The sequence below is a fragment of the Halichoerus grypus genome, chromosome 4, assembly GCF_964656455.1.
Source record: "Halichoerus grypus chromosome 4, mHalGry1.hap1.1, whole genome shotgun sequence".
NCBI classification, from domain to species: Eukaryota; Metazoa; Chordata; class Mammalia; order Carnivora; family Phocidae; genus Halichoerus; species Halichoerus grypus.
Genome location: NC_135715.1, coordinates 33,575,762 through 33,594,042, shown reverse-complemented (window position 1 = coordinate 33,594,042; position 18,281 = coordinate 33,575,762). Strand labels below are relative to the sequence as shown.

The 18,281-nt window shown below is 36.4% G+C and overlaps 1 protein-coding gene across 1 annotated transcript in view; it reads left to right on the top strand.

Moving 5' to 3' along the window:
• The window catches only part of PIBF1 (progesterone immunomodulatory binding factor 1), a 208,492-nt gene that overhangs the window by 175,326 nt on the left and 14,885 nt on the right, over window positions 1–18,281 (top strand). Inside the window, exon 16 of the mRNA XM_036073108.2 lies at window positions 4,517–4,601. Coding sequence (XP_035929001.2) covers window positions 4,517–4,601 — 85 coding nt within the window. The remainder of the gene's footprint in view (window positions 1–4,516; window positions 4,602–18,281) is intronic.

The window sequence follows — 18,281 nt, the reverse complement described above, 5'->3', positions numbered from 1 at the left end:
ATTATGAATGCTGGGTAAATTTTTGCTATTATTAGCATATCTTACATGAAACAAATTTTTATGTTGAAAATTATCTTAAAAATGAGAAATAACATATCTCAAAATATTTTGAATTTTGACAAAAATTAGGACTCCCTTAATAACAGCAACATCATCATAAAACTATGTCAATTATGAAATTAACTATAAAAAATATTTTTGTGCTAAAATCTGAGTCCTTTAAAGCTATGTTTCATGAATTTACTGTATAAATATTGTAATAGATTTCTGAACTAGTATTTCACAGGATATGAAACCTTGTTCTTAATTGAAACAACTGCCTTCTAACATGAAAAATTAAGGTGCTTTCAGTAGTTTAATTATGGCCTTTGAGATGCTGTTGAATGTACCCTCATGACATGAATGAAATACCGTAAAAAACAGCCCAGTTGCCAAGTCAGATCCAGCAGTTTGTCTACCATCGCTCTTACTTGGAGCCAATGACATTTCAAATGTGGAGGAATTATCCTGGGCTTTGAATACACATGAGCCCGGTTTCTTTTGTCATGGTAGATGTGCCTGTAAAATAGTTACTGGTGTGAATACCAAGGGTTAGATGTGAAAATTAAACGAAATAACATATATAAAGCTTCTGGCACATGGGAGAAACTCAGTAACTATTACTTCCCTTCCTTTTGTTCTTCATTAATTTGAAATTTAAACATCAAATGTCCCATTCAAAACAATTAACAAGTGAGTGTACCTTAAAAAGGCCTATTCTTTTTGCTAGGTGTTGATTTTAATTGAAAGGAATATTTACATGAATTGATTACTTTTTAAATTGAAGTATGGTTGACATGCCATATTATATTAATTTCAGGTGTGCAGCATAGGGTTTAAACATTTATATATGTTACGAAATGCTCACCATGGTGTGGTTACCATCTGTCACCATACAAACTTATTACAATATTATTGACTGTAGGGCGCCTGGGTGGCTCAGATGGTTAAGCGTCTGCCTTCGGCTCAGGTCATGATCTCAGGGTCCTGGGATCGAGTCCCGCATCGGGCTTCCTGCTCCTTGGGAGCCTGCTTCTCCCTCTGCCTCTCTCTCTCTCTCTCTGTCTCTCATGAATAAATAAATAAAATCTTAAAAAAAAAAAAAATATTATTGACTGTATTCCCCATGCTGTACTTTTCATCCCCATGACTTATTTATTTTATAGCTGGAAGTTTGTACCGCTTAATCCCCTTCACCTATTTTGTCCAAACTCCTGCCCCCTCCCCTCTGGCACCCACCATTGCTCTGTATTTATGAGTCTTTCTGTTTTGTTTTGTTTGTTCGTTTGTTTTGTTTTGTAGATTCCACGTGAAAGTGAAATCCTGCAGTATTTGTCCTTCTCTATCTTACTTATTTCATTTAGTATAATACCTCTAGGTCCATCCATGTTATTTATAGCAGACTAATATCCCTGTGTGTGTGTGTGTGTGTGTGTGTGTACACACTACATCTTTTTAGTTTGATGTAGTTCCAATTATTTACGTCTGTTTTAGCTGCCCTTACCTGAGGAGACAGATCTAAAAAAATAATCGCTAAGACCAATGTCCAAGAGTTTATTGCCTATGTTTTCTTTTAGGAGTTTTATGGTTTCAGTTAAATGATTACTTTTTTAAATATGTCTCTAGCTTATACAATGAAAGCTCTTAAGGAACTGAATAATTTTATCATTTTCTTAGAAAATAAAACAATACCACTATATCAACCCCCACTTGAAAATTTAGCTATTTATATTCAATGTCTGGAAAGGTTAGAGTAAATATGTACAAAATGAAATCATTATAAACACATTAAAAGCTAGCATTTGAGATATCACTATTAACTACTTTAAATTCCCCTATCATTAAAGTAATAATCCATTCTAAAAGTAGTACTGTTAAACTCTCCTCTACCAAGCCACAAGAGACAGTCTGAGTTACATAGTTTGATCTATGGCCCAGAACTGAAGGAAGCACAGAAAGAGAATAATTAGCATAAATTTCCTTTCCCCATTGTCAGTTCTTAGTTTATTCTTAACTAGTAGTTTAAGAAGAAAAGACTACTTAGCCTTGTAAGGCCAAGCCAGGGTATATTGATCCAGGAAGTTAAAGAACAGTATATCAGGAATATGTTTTCATATAGCAGGTGACACAGAGCCATAAACATGAATTTCTGAGTAATAATTAACAGTGAATTGAACAGTTATGGGGGTAATATACCATTCAGGATAGATATGCTTATAAGATTTGTTTTGTAGTTGCTTTATGAGTCACGCATGGAAGCTTTGTATTTTTAAAGGTAAATTTCCACTGTTATGAAATGTGTCTTTATGGAGACTAAACTTCAATTGAGTAATTACATACATACTGGAAGAACACAGAGTATAATAATCATCATATGCAGTTTTAGAGACCCATCTGTTGAAGATAGTCTCCCTTGTGGTTTAAGAGTATATATCAGAGAAGGCTGAGACTTTGAAAATATATACCCAAGTATTGTCTGAGGAGCCTGTACTGTTTGTGATAAACGCACGTCTTGCAGATGGAACAGAGTTGCTCTGTGAACCAGTTTATCCACCCACCTTTTATTATTTTATTTAATTTTATACTGTTATTTTTGCTATTTGAATATGGAATACTTCCTTCATTCTGGAAAATTAAGCACCTACATATAAAACATTTCTAATGAATTATCCAGTCAAAATCCTTTATTACATCAACATTCCATTCCTATTGCATACATTTTATTTAAGGGCCTGTTGGTATTTGAGAGTATGTGTGTGTGTATATGTGTGTACTTCCTGTGGGTGTATATTTACGTAGTGTGTGTTTGTAACATGTATATGAACATTAACATGTATACATGCATGTGAACATTAACACATTTCTGTTCCTCGGAAAATCCTACTCCTGTGTTAGTGGATGTTTATTTTAATTTTAAAAAATATTTCATCTTCAAGGTGATTCTAGCTAAAGAAAGATTCAAATTTTACAGTTACAGAAACATCTGATCTTTACCATGCTTTGGAGAACTCTGGCAGAATCTGACATTCAAGTTACCTTTTTGTCATTTAGTTCTTTTCAACTCCAAGGCTCATTAGGATCTCTGATGCCTAATTCTGAAAGTCAGTCTGTTTTGCTGCTGAGCTGCTAACCTGTATGGCATTTAATTACTGTTTCTCTGGGATACCTGTTTTTCATCTAAATTAGTAATACCATATGGCATTTATGTTGTGTTTTATATGTTCGATTCTTTATTTGATCGTTCATTAGGTAATTCATATATCCCTTTGACATGCATGAGTATTGTCTTCCACTTTTACAGATGTGAAAACTGTGGCTTAGTAGGGTGGTGTGTGTTGTGCTCTATACCACACACTTGAGTCAATGTCACAGTTGGAAACAGAAGTCAGAATTGCATCTTGTTTTTCTCTCAGAGGACAAACTATGGTGCTTCCTTGGGGAAGTTCAGTTACTAGGAAAAAGGAGAATGTGAGTTTTTTCCTCTTAAGTGTTTGGAATTACCTGTTCTTTCAGAATACCTACTGCTATTCCTTGAATATTAAAAAAACTTCTGCCTGATGTTTTTACAATTGGTGGCTTTCCATTTTCTTAAAGGATAATTGAAAACATCCTACCTATTCAGCAAAACAGTCCTCACTAATTTTACCTTCACAGATTTTGTTTTGATATTTATGGAATTATGTTGTTTTAATTCATTGTTGCTTTTCTTAATTCTTGTTGTGGTGCTGAGTAGATTCATTCCAGTGGCTTTCAAAGAGTATCTCATTTAATGGTTCTAATTAATTTTTATATGTTGAATAATAAAACTCCAGACAATACAAAACAGGCCTCAAATATTTATCTCTTAAAACCTTAATATGTTCTTCTATTTAGGCTTCTCACCCTTTCCTATCAGAAAATAGGTCCTGTCAAAGGCAAATTCACAATGCAGACTTAGAAATTAAAGACTGAACTAAGAATTTGGAGGCAAAAATTGTTTGCCCAAGTTTATCACAGACTGAATATCTGATTCATTTATCTAACTTAATTATATACCTGGTAATTTAGGACATGGTAAATTATAAAATGCTACTTCTAGTTTTAAGGATAAATGTTTTAATTTGACTTCTAGTGTCTTGAGTTTTAATATTTTGCCCAAACATGCTTTTTATCTTTTATATAAATCCCACTTCATCTTTTTTACATTTCAGGAGTAAATAGTCATCTTTAAAACACTAATTTTTATGCCCCTACTAGGCAGGAAAGGATTCTCAGAACACATCTCATTTGCACTGTCTTATTAAAAGAAAAAGTCTTCTTAGAAAATAGCTGTTGATTAAATCAAACATTACAGTGGCTGGTCTGATATCTTTATGGACTATAAATTTAATTTCTCTTTAATTCAAAGAGATTTGTCAGATTTGTCTTTTGCTATATACTATTTATTAAATTTACACCAATATGATGACTTTTTAGAACTTGATGTTTTTTTTTCCAGCAATTTAAATAAAGAAAAGTCAGCTTTACTACAGATGAAGAATCAAATGGCATTGGATTTAGAACAACTTCTAAATCATCGTGAGGTACTTTTTCCATTTTGTCATAATTTTTACTTTAAGCTTTTTCAAAGTCCATGTTGCATTAAGATTACTGGATCCCAGTTGTCCATGTGCATTAATGACTTCTCATATTTGCATCTGACTGTGACCTGTTCCTTTATATTGAATGTGTGATACACTTTATTATTCTTTATGAATTAATTCATACTTTATTCTTTGGGTTAATTCTTATTCCTGGAATGCACCTTCTTGTTGACGCCTTATTGCCTTGTTCAGTCTCTGTCATTGAATTTCCACATTATTTAATAATGATTTGTTTTACCTCTTTATCTCACTGGACAGTAAATTTCTTTAGTGTATTTCTGTCTTATTCATCATTGTATTGCCCGTATACTTTGTGTATGCCTAGAGTCCATAAAGTATTTTTTGTTATTGTTCCTCTCAAAAATCTTTCAGAGCTAATATAAAATTCCTCATTTTATAAAAGGAGAAATGAGTTTCAAGTGGCTTGTGTAAAGGCAGTTAGTAACTAAGAGATAACCCCATTTTTCTTATTTTTTGAGGCAGACTTACTGAAATACATTATACGTACAGTAAAATTCATGCCCTGTTCAGCAAACATTTCTGATTTTTGACCTACACACCCAGTTTGTAACCATCACCACAGTCAATATATAAAAGTTTCATCACTTCAGAAAATTCCTTCATGCCCCTTTTATATTGACCCTTTTCCTCAACTCCAGGCCTAGCAACCATTGATCTGTTTTCTATCCCTATAGTTTTGTCTTTTCCAACAAAACGTATTACATTTTCCCAGAATGTTGTATAAATGAAATTACCAGTCTTTCAGACCAATTTTTTTCACTTACCATAAAAAAGATTCACCCATGTTGTTGCAAATATTAGTCATTTATTCCATTTTGTTGCTGAGGAATATTCTATTGTATGTACCAGAGTTTGTTAATCCATTCACCAGTTGATGGACATTTGAGTTGTTTCCATTTGGGGGCCTCTATAAGTAATAAAGCTGCTAGAAATGATTTGTATACATGCTTTGGTGTAAATGTAAGTTTCCTTTTCTCTTGGTAAATACCCCAGGAGCAGAATTTCTGGGTCCTATGGAGAGTGTATGTTTAACTTTCTAAGAAACTGCCAAACTCTTTTCCAAAGTGACTGTACCTTTTGCATTCCCATCAGCAATGAATGAGTGTTCCAGTTGCTCTGCATCCTCACCAACAGTTGGTATTGTGAAGCCTAGTTTTTTAATCCAGTGCATTTTTCCACTGAACTATCAGTGCCTTATCTTGGCCATGTTTTTACCATTTTGTTATCCTAACAGAGAAAGAAATGCAGAGAAAAAACAGATCATTGGTTCATGAGTATCCTGAAGACATTGTTTCCTAGTCTGGGAAAGATATATCAGGTATTTGGGAAGAAATTATTGGAAGGATATTATTGAGAGAGATGAATTGGGGAATATTACTGGAAGCAGTTCAAAGGTGCATATCCTAGAAATGGTGTCAAGGGAATTGCAGGGTTGTCTCTGTCTTAGAAATGGCCTTTGAAGTAGGTTCTCTTAAAGGTGTATTTTATATGACAGGTGAAAGGGATAAGAAGGTGTCCCTGGACTAGATTTCAGAGATGACTTTTGCGTAGATAACTAGATCTAACAACAGGTTATATAGACTTGGAAGAGCTTCTCTGAAGATATTTATTCTTTTTCTCTGACTTCCAGGCCTTATCTGCTCCCTCTTGTGTCCTAAGATTCTGCCCTCAAATAATTGTTTCTTCACTGTGGAAGCCTGACTCATTCACTATGTGGATTTTCACAAATGTTTTAAAAATTGAATATTTAAGAAATAGTAACTACAGGGGTGCCTGGGTGGCTCAGTCAGCTAAGCATCTGACTCGATTTCTGCTCAGGTCATGATCTCAGGGTCATGAGATCGAGCCCTGCCTTGGGCTCCATGCTAGGCATGGAGCCTGCTTAAGATTTTCTCTCTCGCTCTGCCTCCCCCCACCCCCCGCCCGCCACTTGCGGGCATAGTCATGCATACTCTCTCAAAAAAAAGAAAGGAAGGGAGGGAGGGAGGAAGGAAGAAATAGTAATTGCAGATGTCCATTCAGGCATACCAACTTTTTTTTCACAAAGCTGCATAACAAGTATTTTTTTGGAAGGGCAATTCTCATTTGTTTTTAGAAGATTATGCTAGACTCTGAAAAATATATGAGCAACTTTATATATTTTGTACATCATGCTTGGAATCACATTATTCATGAGTCCAAATAAAAACTAAAAGTTCTACTTAGTGGGTTGAGAATTATGTGAGTTTAGAAGGAAATATGTTTAAACATATAAATTAAGTACTAGCAAGATGAAACTACAATGTGGCATCAATGAAATTTGCATGGATCCATATCTAATTATCAGGTAATTTTCATGCATTTGATAGTATCTTTATTTTGACAATTATATTTTAATAATCCAACATTGTGATTTTTCTTAATGCCAAACATCAAAAGAAAAGGAGCTTTTTTCTTTTCAAAGCAAAATAAAAATTAAAGTTTAATAAAACAAACATGATACAAATTTTTCGTCTTTTTCCAAGAAACAGTTTAATTCCAACTTGTATAGAGCGTATAGATACAGAAGCAAGTGTGAACTGCTTATATGGAAAGAGAATGGTAGGTGACCCAGGGCAGTGCTTGACTATTCACTTAAATATTTACCTGATGAAACAGGGAGTCGGGGTGCCTGAGTGAGCTCAGTCCGTTAAGCATCTGACTTTGGGCTCAGGTCATGATCTCAGGGTTCTGGGATTGAGCCCTGCTTTGGGCTGTGCGCTCAGCGGGGAGTCTGCTTCTTCCTCTCCCTCTGCCCCTCCCCCTGCTCGTGCTCCCTCTCTCTCTCTCTCAAATAAATAAAATCTTTAAAAAAAAGAAGAAGAAAGAAACAGAGTCTGCAGGATTAATATATTAATTTTATGGCTCTGAGAGTCAAGTGCTTAAAATAGCCAATAAATAACAGTTGGATAAGAATACCTCTGATAAATATAATTTTCTGAAAGTGAAAATCAGGGTTGAGACTAAGGTGAGGCCAGCAAGGCCCTAGGGCACAAAATGTAGGAGAGGCCCATTCCCAGAGTCATGCACAGTGCACGTGAGAGCTTGCCCCACACTAGGCAGGACCCTGGGAAAATTGTCTAATATGAGTCACTGCTTTAATCAGCTAAATTTTCTGAGTTTAAATTCACATGTGATCAAATGCACATTTTAAATTTTTCATTGTCTTTTTTGCACTGGACACCTCTGGCTCTAACTTTTTAAGCAGTGTCATTTAGTTCCACTAAGACTTTAGATGGTCATGTAATATAAAATGAGATCATCCACTCATTTACAGTTATCAAGTATGTGTTAGATGAAAAAAGAAAACAGATGAGATAATTCTAGGTTGACAATTCTAGGACATTGGGGCATGGCCATAAAGGGTTTTATTTTCTATATTAGTGTTAGATCAAAATGATTCACTTTAAAAGTAGCTAAGTTAAATATCACAGAATTAAATCTCATTGTCCCCACTTTTACAGATGAAACTGAGGCTGATAAGAGTTAAGGAACTGAACCATGATTCCCTACTTACTGTCAAAACTAAAAGCAAATACTTTTTTTTTCCTGAAACAAAAGTTTATGATCTTTTTCCTTAGTCCCATTTAGACAAAAATCTCATGATGAATTATTGCTTGCATTAGTTCCAGGAAAGTTTTTGCCTCTGTAGATGAAGTTATATTCTTTCTTTTTGTCAGAAAGTGAAAACTGTGTAATTTAATGTGTTTCCTTTTTGTCTTAGGTGCCAAAAAACTCAGAGCTGAATATCTTATCCAGGTGTTATAATCTCTTTTTTTCCTGTTTCACTTTTGATGCCTCCGAATAACTTTTTCAGTTTCCTTTAAGCGGGTTGTGATCTTTTTTACCCTTAAATGTTTTCACTTATGCTAACACATCTTAGGTATAAAAATATAAAATAATATAAATCTTAAATAATGAGGAAAAAAGAGGTAAAGGCAAAGAGCAACTGATAGCATCTCACTCTTGGAGAAGAGTAGCAGGGCTTCAAGTTCAACATTCAGTTGAGTATAAGAAATGTAATTCCTTAGAATGTTAGAATGAGCAGGGAGCCCGATGTGGGGCTCGATCCCAGGACCCTAGGATCATGACCTGAGCCGAAGGCAGACACTTAATGACTGAGCCACCCAGGCGTCCCTAGAATGTCTTCTTTCTTGTTGAATGTACTTCTCAGGAATTGTCTTAAGTGGCTTTCATTTTTCATCCATTTTTATCCACTCATCTTTGCTTTTTGAAATAAGATTTGCTGACTTGGAAATTCTCATTCTGCTTTTCTGAGTATATATTTCATCATGTGCCCTCAGAATATAAGTTTTCAAGGGTAGGAAAAGCATCTTTAATCAGCCAAATGTCTACTAGAAAACTGTGCATAATTTTAAGAAGCTGATGTAAAACCCCTTTGTGATTTCTTCTGTAACTGTATTAAGGGTAGTGGTTAGAGCCCCGATTAGGAAGCTATTCCAGTATTTCAGTGAATTATGATGGTGTCTTGAACCAGACTGGTGATGATGGTGTCCAACAAGAATGGACTAATTTGAAAGCTATTTAGAAAGCAGAATCATGGGGCGCCTGGGTGGCTCAGTCATTAAGCGTCTGCCTTCATGAAGCTCAGGTCATGATCTCAGGGTCCTAGGATCGAGCCCCACATCAGGCTCTCTGCTCAGCGGGGAGCCTGCTTCTCCCTCTGCCTCTGTGCTCCCTCTCACTCTCTCTAATAAATAAATAAATAAATAAATAAATAAATAAATAAATAAATCCAAAAAAAAAGAAAAGAAAGCAGAATCATAGGGTTTGGTGATTGGATCCAGGAAATGTTGAAGAGAGGAGGTATGAGAATTGATGCCCAAGGTTTTGGCTTTTGTCCTGGGTTTATGGTGGTGCCACAAAACACATGGGGGAAATAGATTTGTAGAAGAAAAGCTCAAGGAAATACCTAAGTGGATATGTCCAGTAAAGATGGTGCTTTATATGGAAGGGATTAAATGAACTGGTGAATGAACTGCATAGAATGAGAGCAGAAAAAGGCCTAGGCCAGAATCTTGAAGAGCACCAACATTTAAGGGATGGGCAGAGGAAAAAGAGTTTACACAAATTAGAAGGTGGGGTAACCAGAGAAATGACAGGAACATCAGAAAGAGTAGAATCTGACCAGTGACAATGGGCTGTCAAGGGGCCAAATCAAACAAAGATGAAAAGAAAGCATCGATTGAATTTAACAAGATGGTACATCAGTTTCAGTGGAGCCAAAAAGCAGACTGCAGTGAATTGATGAATGAGCAGAAGTTGAAAAGTGGTCGTAGGAAAAATAGACAACCCTTTAGATATTTAAATCAGAGACTATAGGATGATGGGGGGGCGGGCATGAGGTCGAGGGCTTTTACCTCTCACAGCTAGAGAGTATCCAGTTTAAATGGTGATGGGAAGGAGCCAGGTAGAGAGAGACATTGTAGGTACAAACAAGAGAATCAATTGAGCAAAGTGTTGGGGAAGAAGGAGATCCAGAGCACAAGTGATGGGATTTAACTTTAGACAGGAGGGGCACCTTTTCTATTTTGAAGATAGAAATAAAGATTATATAAAGATAAAAATGAGTTTGTAGGTTTGATGGTAAGAATTTAGGCAGTTCCCATCCAATGGCTGTGCTCTAATGGCAGGAGATTTGCTAGCATCAGAATTTTGAGGAAAATAGAATTTTGAAATAGCTACACAGTAAATGAGCGATATGTATTATGGAAACACCAAATAATTGCCAAGTTGAAACACCATGTGTTTATAGTAGTACCATTCTGTGCAATTTTTTTCTCGTAGCATTCAGCATGGTAGGTATACACATGGAGAAGATGGACAATGGGATTGGTCCAGAATTACATTCTACCTCCTAGTGTATATGCGTATATACGTGTTCAGGTCTCTTGTTAGATTGTAAGGTAAGGTTGGAATTACCTTTATATTCTTTATGTCACCTACATTTTAAAATACTGTGGAAAAAGCCAAAGTCAGACAAGATGAGTTCCTATCACAGCTCTACCACTTGATAGCTGTGGATTCTTGTGACAGTAATTTAACCCCTCTAAACTCCATTTCCTCATGTGTAAAGGTAATGTCTACCTTGCAGGACTATATGAGAATTAAATACTGTAGTAACATTCCTGGCATGTAACAGGCACGTAACTCAATGAATGTGGTTCCTTTTTCTATGTTCCTTCTGTGTCAAGAGTCAATCCAAATGTTACATATTCTTTGAAGTTCTCTCAAAGTTCGACAAAGAAAAATTTATCCCTTTTTTCTACTTCTTCCCAATAATTTTTAAAATATTTGTATTAATGTTCACATCACTATATATTATAATTATGCATATGACTTGGCCAGTAAAGTGCCTCATTTTTCCTAATATATTAGCCTTAAGCACAGTATTTAGCACATAATAAGTACTCAGTTGAATGTTTGTTATGGTCCTTTACCTCTTCAATTGTAATTGCACTTGAAACTGTCAAATAGAATAGTCAAATAGAAAACTTTAGAAACTAACCTTTAATATAGCCTCATCCCCTTCCCTCAGATAGTAAAATACACTGACAACTGATACCATTTTAACTGAAGAAGCTCTCCTACACCCAAGAACAGTTTCAGAGAATTATCTAAAAGTGGCCACTAGGAAGTCATATCTGTAAAGTTTGTGTAAAATAAAGCTACTCCTAAAACCCTGGACATGGTACCTGTACCCACAAGCAACCTGTATGGGCATCAAGCCTCTCGAAAATGATACATATTTGTATCAACATTTGTATCAAAATGTATCATATTTGTATCAAAATTTGTATCAAAAATGATACATATTTCTGAGACCTGAGATTCTTCTACCCTTTTACTTAGTGCTTCTACCAATAATGTCTTTCAGGGTCTACTGGCATTTCAGTTAGTATGTAACCAGAATTAACTAACCACTCCTTACTAAGGTTCCTAGAATATGCAAACCCCTATTCTTGCCTGAATGTTGGACTCCCATTAGCCCAGAATACTTGCCTCTTACTGCAGTGTGTATCACTTAACAAAAAGAAAACAAACCTGCAGTTAGCCAGGTTTCCTAAAAGTGAAGTCACAGTATAATTATCATTCTTTTATGGTATGTTTATGTTCCCAGATTCTAACTTGTATGTTCTTTGTGATTTCTCGGAAAGTTTCAGGGACATTTCAGCACCACAAGTGCCCCTTAGGCAATCCACTTCATAAAGGGTTCAAGCAAATTACATATTTCTATATGTGTGTCATTCCTTTTGGTTCATACTTAACTGTTTTGACATTTTCTTAAGAATACCTTCTACATGTTTTTCTTATATACCTATGTAGTTAAATTTTACATCAGCATGACTAAAAAAATACTGAGCGTATAAGTTAATTTTTCTTTAGATGAAGATGTAATTATTCCTCAGATTCATACGTTTCTCATCTTAGTGGTGCTCTTCCAGTTAAAATTTGTTTTGATTTAGTGAGTTTAAGTGAATTCTTTTTTAAGATTTATTTACTTATTTGAGAGAGAGAGAGTGCCTGTTCGTGTGGGTTGGGGGATGCAGAGGGCAGAGGGAGAAAGAAGACCTAGGAGACTCTGCACTGAGCATGAGCCCAACACAGGGCTCGATCTCATGACCCTAAGATCAGGGCCCTAAGATCACAACCCTGAAATCATGACCTGAGCCAAAACCAAGAGTTGGACGCTTAACCCACTGTGCCACCCAGGCGCCCCTTAAGTGAGTATTTTGAAGAAGGACAATTATTGTAGTGAAAACCTAAAACGCACATAACAAGGGAAGTCATATTTTCTCTGTAAAGTTTTAGAATGCTTATTTTTTCCATATAAAGGTATGTGAATTCAGGTCCAAGGAAATTCAGGGAGTAAAATACTGCAAAAAATAACTCATTGCTAATGTCGAATTTACATATACTTTTTTTTTTAAGATTTTATTTATTTTTTGACAGAGAGACAGCGAGAGAGGGAACACAAGCAGGGGGAGTGGGAGAGGGAGAAGCAGACTTCCTGCGGGGCAGGGAGCCCAATGCGGGGCTCCATCCCAGGACCCGGGGATCATGACCTGAGCCGAAGGCAGACACTTAACGACTGAGCCACCCAGGCGCCCAAGTTTACATATACTTTTAAAGTATGCCAGAACCAGGGGCACCTGCGTGGCTCAGTGGGTTAAGCGTCTGCCTTCGGCTCAGGTCATGATCCCAGGGTCCTGGGATAGAGCCCCGTGCTGGGCTTCCTGCTCAGCGGAGAGTCTGCTTCTCCCTTTCCCTCTGCCTCTCCCCCCCCCCCGCCCCCCCCACTTGTGCTCTCTCTCTCTCTCTCTCACTCTCTTTCTCTCTCTCAAGTAAGAAATAAAAGTATGCCAGAACCAAGCCTATTATATATCAGTAATAATATCTTGAGTTTTTATAGCTTCTTTCTTCCAAAATGTTTAAAACATTTTCAAATCAATTATGATAGACTAACATACTTACAAATCAGTTATAGATTGCTTTCAACCAAGTATATCTAGGAACTAAGGAATCAAAGAAAGGAAAAGTTTTAAATTATTCCTCCAGGCTTCTGCCTTCTAGAATTTTCAGTTAATAATAAGAATGTTTAATATTTATATGTGACTTTGGAATTTTTTTTTGTTAAGATTTTATTTATTTATTTTGACTGAGACACAGCGAGAGAGGGAACACCAGCAGAGGGAGTGGGAGAGGGAGAAGCAGGCTCTCTGCTGAGCAGGGAGCCCGATGTGGGGCTCAATCCCAGGACCCTGGGATCATGACCTGAGCTGAAGGCAGACGCTTAACGACTGAGCCACCCAGGCGCCCCGTGATTTTGGAATTTTTTAATACCCTTTTTTTTAAGCCTCACAGAAACATATGATGGTCTTATACCCATTTCACAGAAGGAGCAGCTAAATCTCAGTCCATCTCGTGGAATGTTAACTCTCCTTGATTTTGAGTTGCATAAAAGACACATGAATTTCTCTTAGATTGTACTCTGTGGACCTCTATGTTTATGTGGACTTGTACAGAACTTAGTAGAACTAGGTTAAATTATTTTGATTTTCATAAGTATTTTGGCTTCTTTAATCTTTTTCATCATCTTTAAAATTACAGATATCTTTGTACCTTGCAAGTGAAACTCTTATGTGAAGCAATATAATATCTGATCATAAAAGTATTTTATCTGTGTATAATGCCCTTTTAACTTTTTTCACATCTCTTAGGTATCGTATAGGCTTGTTATTTAGTTTTTTTGATATTGTATTTTAGAATGAAATATATTTTTTCCCACCGTATTTTAGAAGTTTGGCATATTTTCTTTTAAATAGTAAGTACAGGGGCAACTGGGTGGCTCAGTCGGTTAAGCGTCTGCTTTCAGCTCAGATCATGTTCCCAGGGTCCTGGATTTGAGCCCCACATAGGGCTTCTTCCTCAGCTGGGAGAGCCTGCTTCTCCCTCTGCCTGCCACTCCCCCTGCTTGTGCTCTCTCTCCCTCTGTCTGTCAAATAAATGAAAATCTTTAAAAAAAAAAAATAGTAAGTACATTTCTCTGACTTTTTTTTTAATCAGTGAGGAACAAGTAAAGACCTCTTGCTATCATTTCTATCCCTGTGTTTTTATGATTCTCTTAGAATTGTAGCGGTTTTTAAGAAACCAAACAATTCTAGAACGTGAGGAGACACACAAAACTGCAAAGCTATAAAATAGGTCTCTGGAAATGTGTGGTGGCCAGGAGAGATTAACGATATGAGGTAATTATATCATAATCCTGTCAGGTACCATATTGGCAGTATTTTGATATAAACTTAAGTCACTGATCACGTATTAGGGAGCTAACACTACGAGAAGGCTGGGAATACAACATGGAGAAAGTACAGGCACTGGAGTGAGCAGTACTCTGGAAACAGGTCCTCAAAGTAGAGCACAGTGTTTAGAGTCTGATGTCGATGATGGAAATCAGCTAGAATATGCATCAAAACCTGTCAGATTATACTGAGATAGTAAAGGCCAGAAACCAGACAGCAACTAGATGAATACTGTTACAGAGGGAGAGTGGGGCACCAAGAGAGCATGAGTACTGGAAGGCAGAGCAGTCAGAAGTCCAAGATACACTATCCAGCAATCAGACGTCGTAAAGGGTGTGTACAAGCCAATGAGAACAGAATCAAAGGGCCCACACTTCTGTTATGGCAACCATGGCAGTGATTTCAACTCAGGGGCCTACTTTATTGTGTTAATACTAGCTTCCTCTACCTGGATCACTGTTGAGCATGACCTTAGATTATATCCAAGTTCAGGAAAGAATGTACCAGGTGATTAGTTATGTCCCTTAGGCTATGACAGCACAGTTGTCTCTCATTCATGTATATACTTGAGCTCTCGCTAAGCTTTCAGTCATAGATAAGGTATGGTTCCAAAAATGTGAATGTCATCTTAAATGCTTTAGAATAAGGAGTAGCTAGATCTTATTCTGCTCTGCTCTGGCCAAGACTCCTTTCTTTGTTGTTCTAGGCCCAAAACTTTTCAATACTAGAAGGTATTCTGAGAACAATCAGGATGGTGAAAGAATTCAAGAATTCTTTTTAGTCATAATAGGTACAAATGAACTGGGGGTGTTTACAGAAGAAATGATTTCGAGAAATCTAAGAAATTCAAAGTAAGCATGTGAAAGAGGCAATAATAGACTTGTTATACATATCTCCAAAGGCTGGAATTAAAACCTAAGAGTAGAAATTATAAGGAGACTCGTTTTATTTGTTTTGTTTTGCTTTTGTTGTTGTTGTTATTGCTGTTGTTTTGTTTTGTTTTGTTTTGTTTTGTATAGAGGCCGGGTTAAATAACTTGAAGATCCTTTCCAAACCTGAACTTGTGTGTGTGTATCAAAGCCTTTGATAGAAGATAGATGCACTATTTTATAAATGATGACAGCTTTGAACGCAGAAAGACCTACATTTGAAAACTGGTTTCACTTATTAGTAACTAATGGACTTGGCTAAATTTCTTAAAACCTTCTAAGCTTGTTTCTTCATCTTCAAAATTGAAGTAATATTTACCTCTTGGTATTTGGAAGAGGATTAAATTATTTTTTTTTTTTTTTTAAGATTTTATTTATTTATTAGACAGAGAGAGAGAGACAGTGAGAGAGGGAACACAAGCAGGGGGAGTGGGAGAGGGAGAAGCAGGCTTCCCGCTGAGCAGGGAGCCCGATGCGGGGCTCGATCCCAGGACCCTGGAATCATGACCCGAGCCGAAGGCAGACGCCCAACGACTGAGCCACCCAGGCGCCCCAAATTACTGTTTTTTTTAAAGATTTATTTGAGAGAGAGTGAGTGCAGTGGGGGGAGAGGGAGAGGGAGAGAGAGTCTTAAGCAGCAGAGCCCGACATGGGGCTTAATCTCATGATCCTGAAACCAAGAGTCAGACACCCGACCAAAAGCACCACCCAGACGCCCCTGGAAGAGGATTAAATTGTTGTATAAAATACGTAGCACAAAGCCTAGCACATAGTAGATACTCAGTGAATGTTAGCTCTTGTCCTCTCTCTTCCTCTCCCCACACCTAAAAACTTTATATTCTCCCCTTGAGGCAAAGGGACAACCCCAGGGAAAGGTTATCCTACAAATGGGAGCAAGTTATTTCGATGGGAAGACTGAGGGAGGGACTGAGAAATAGGAGTTTGCAGTTGTAGATACTGAGAACAGTTCTCTCACAGTTCTGCCATATACAAAATCTGCTTTGTCCGTTGTTTAGAGTGTAGTGGCATTGACATTCAGGGTATATTTTAACATCCTAAAAAATCATGTATTAAAAATCTCTACTAAAGTATTTGTAAGTGAAATGATCTGCAGGTCTGAAATCTGCTTTGAAATATTTCAGAAAAACTGGTAAGGAAATAGATAAAACGTGGTTGACAGAACAGTCCGGCAGTCCCTCAGACAACTAACCAGAGTTCCATATGACCCAGCAATCTACTCCTAGGTACATACCCAGGAGAAAGGAAACATGTCTGCACAAAAACTTGTGCATGAATGTTTATAGCAGCATTATTCACAACAGCTAAGAAGTGGAAACAACCCAAATGTCCATCAGCTGATGAATGGATAAACAAAATATGGTATAGCCATACAGTAGAGTATTATTTGGCCATAAAAAGAAATGAGGTACTGATATATGTTATAACATGGATGAACGTTGAAAACATTATGCTGAGTGAAAGCAGCCAGTAACAAAAGACTATATATATTGTGATTCCATTCATATGAAACGTCTAGAACAGGGAAATCTATGGAGGCAGAAAGTAGATTAGTGGTTGCTTAGAGCTGGGAAGTTGAGAGGACGGTGAGATCGAAGAGTAATTCCTAAAGGAATCCAGGTTTCTTTTTGAGGTAATAAAGTTTTAAAATTGACTATGATGTAATGTGCACATATCCATGAATATACTTAAAACCATTGAATTATACAGTTTAAATGGATGACTGTATGGTTATGAATTATATCTCACTAAAGCTGTTTTAAAAAACAATATGGACAAAATGTTGACCATTGTTACAGTTGGGCAGTAGAACTGAGAGCTTCATATATTCTTCGCATATTAGAAAGTTTCCATAATAAAATGTTTTTTAAATACCCTTTCAGATGAAATTTAAATATCCAAAATATGTATGTACTTGGTTTAAAACAAGGTTGGTTTTTACCTCCTGTTTACCTCAAGTAGGAAAGATGCACAGAATTACCAGACTTGTTAACCAGGATACGTTGTTATTCCTATGCAGAAACACTTACATTTGACCTCCCGTGGAGCACATACTTTGCATTATACTTGTCAGAGCTATTTTCATCAAGAAATGCCATCTATGTGTCCCCTTGCCAGCATCTTTGCAGAGTTTACAACTTTCAGCAATTTATTGGCATCAGCTCTGCAATAGTGTTAAGCAGCTGCTCTGCAGTTGAGCTGTTTTAATATACCACCACTCTGTGCAAATAGTTTATATTAAATGGCCAAGATATGTGATTTGGGATTCAAGAGAGCAGTTTATCTCTTTTATAGAGATTATTTATGCAATAAGAGTCGTTATCCTCTTCCTCCTCCTCCTCCTCATCATCATCTGGAAGTTTCATAAGAATGTCCTTGCCCTTAATTCTTCCATTTTGATAGTAATTATTTTACTGCAATGTGGTTTTAATTGTTTCATTCTATTTCAGTTTTGTCCTAAGTCTCAATTGTATAGCCAGATGCAATTCTAGAGTTGTTAATTTTAATGAATGGTTCATCATTCTTGAAACTGTAATTTTTTTATGTATTTGATATACTAGATTATAACATATATACTATTAGCTCTTTGAAAAACAGCATAAAAGTGTCAGAATTAATGAATATTATTATAAATCAGACTGTGTATGTAGAATAATATTTAAATATCTCAAACTAGTGGTTAAAGGGAAAGAGGATTGGGGCATGTCACTTTTACAGTGTTTGAATTTTACAATGAACAAGTAATGCTTGTATAATTTTGAAAAACGGGAATTTTAAAAAATATTTTGAGAAATTAATGGAGCATTTGC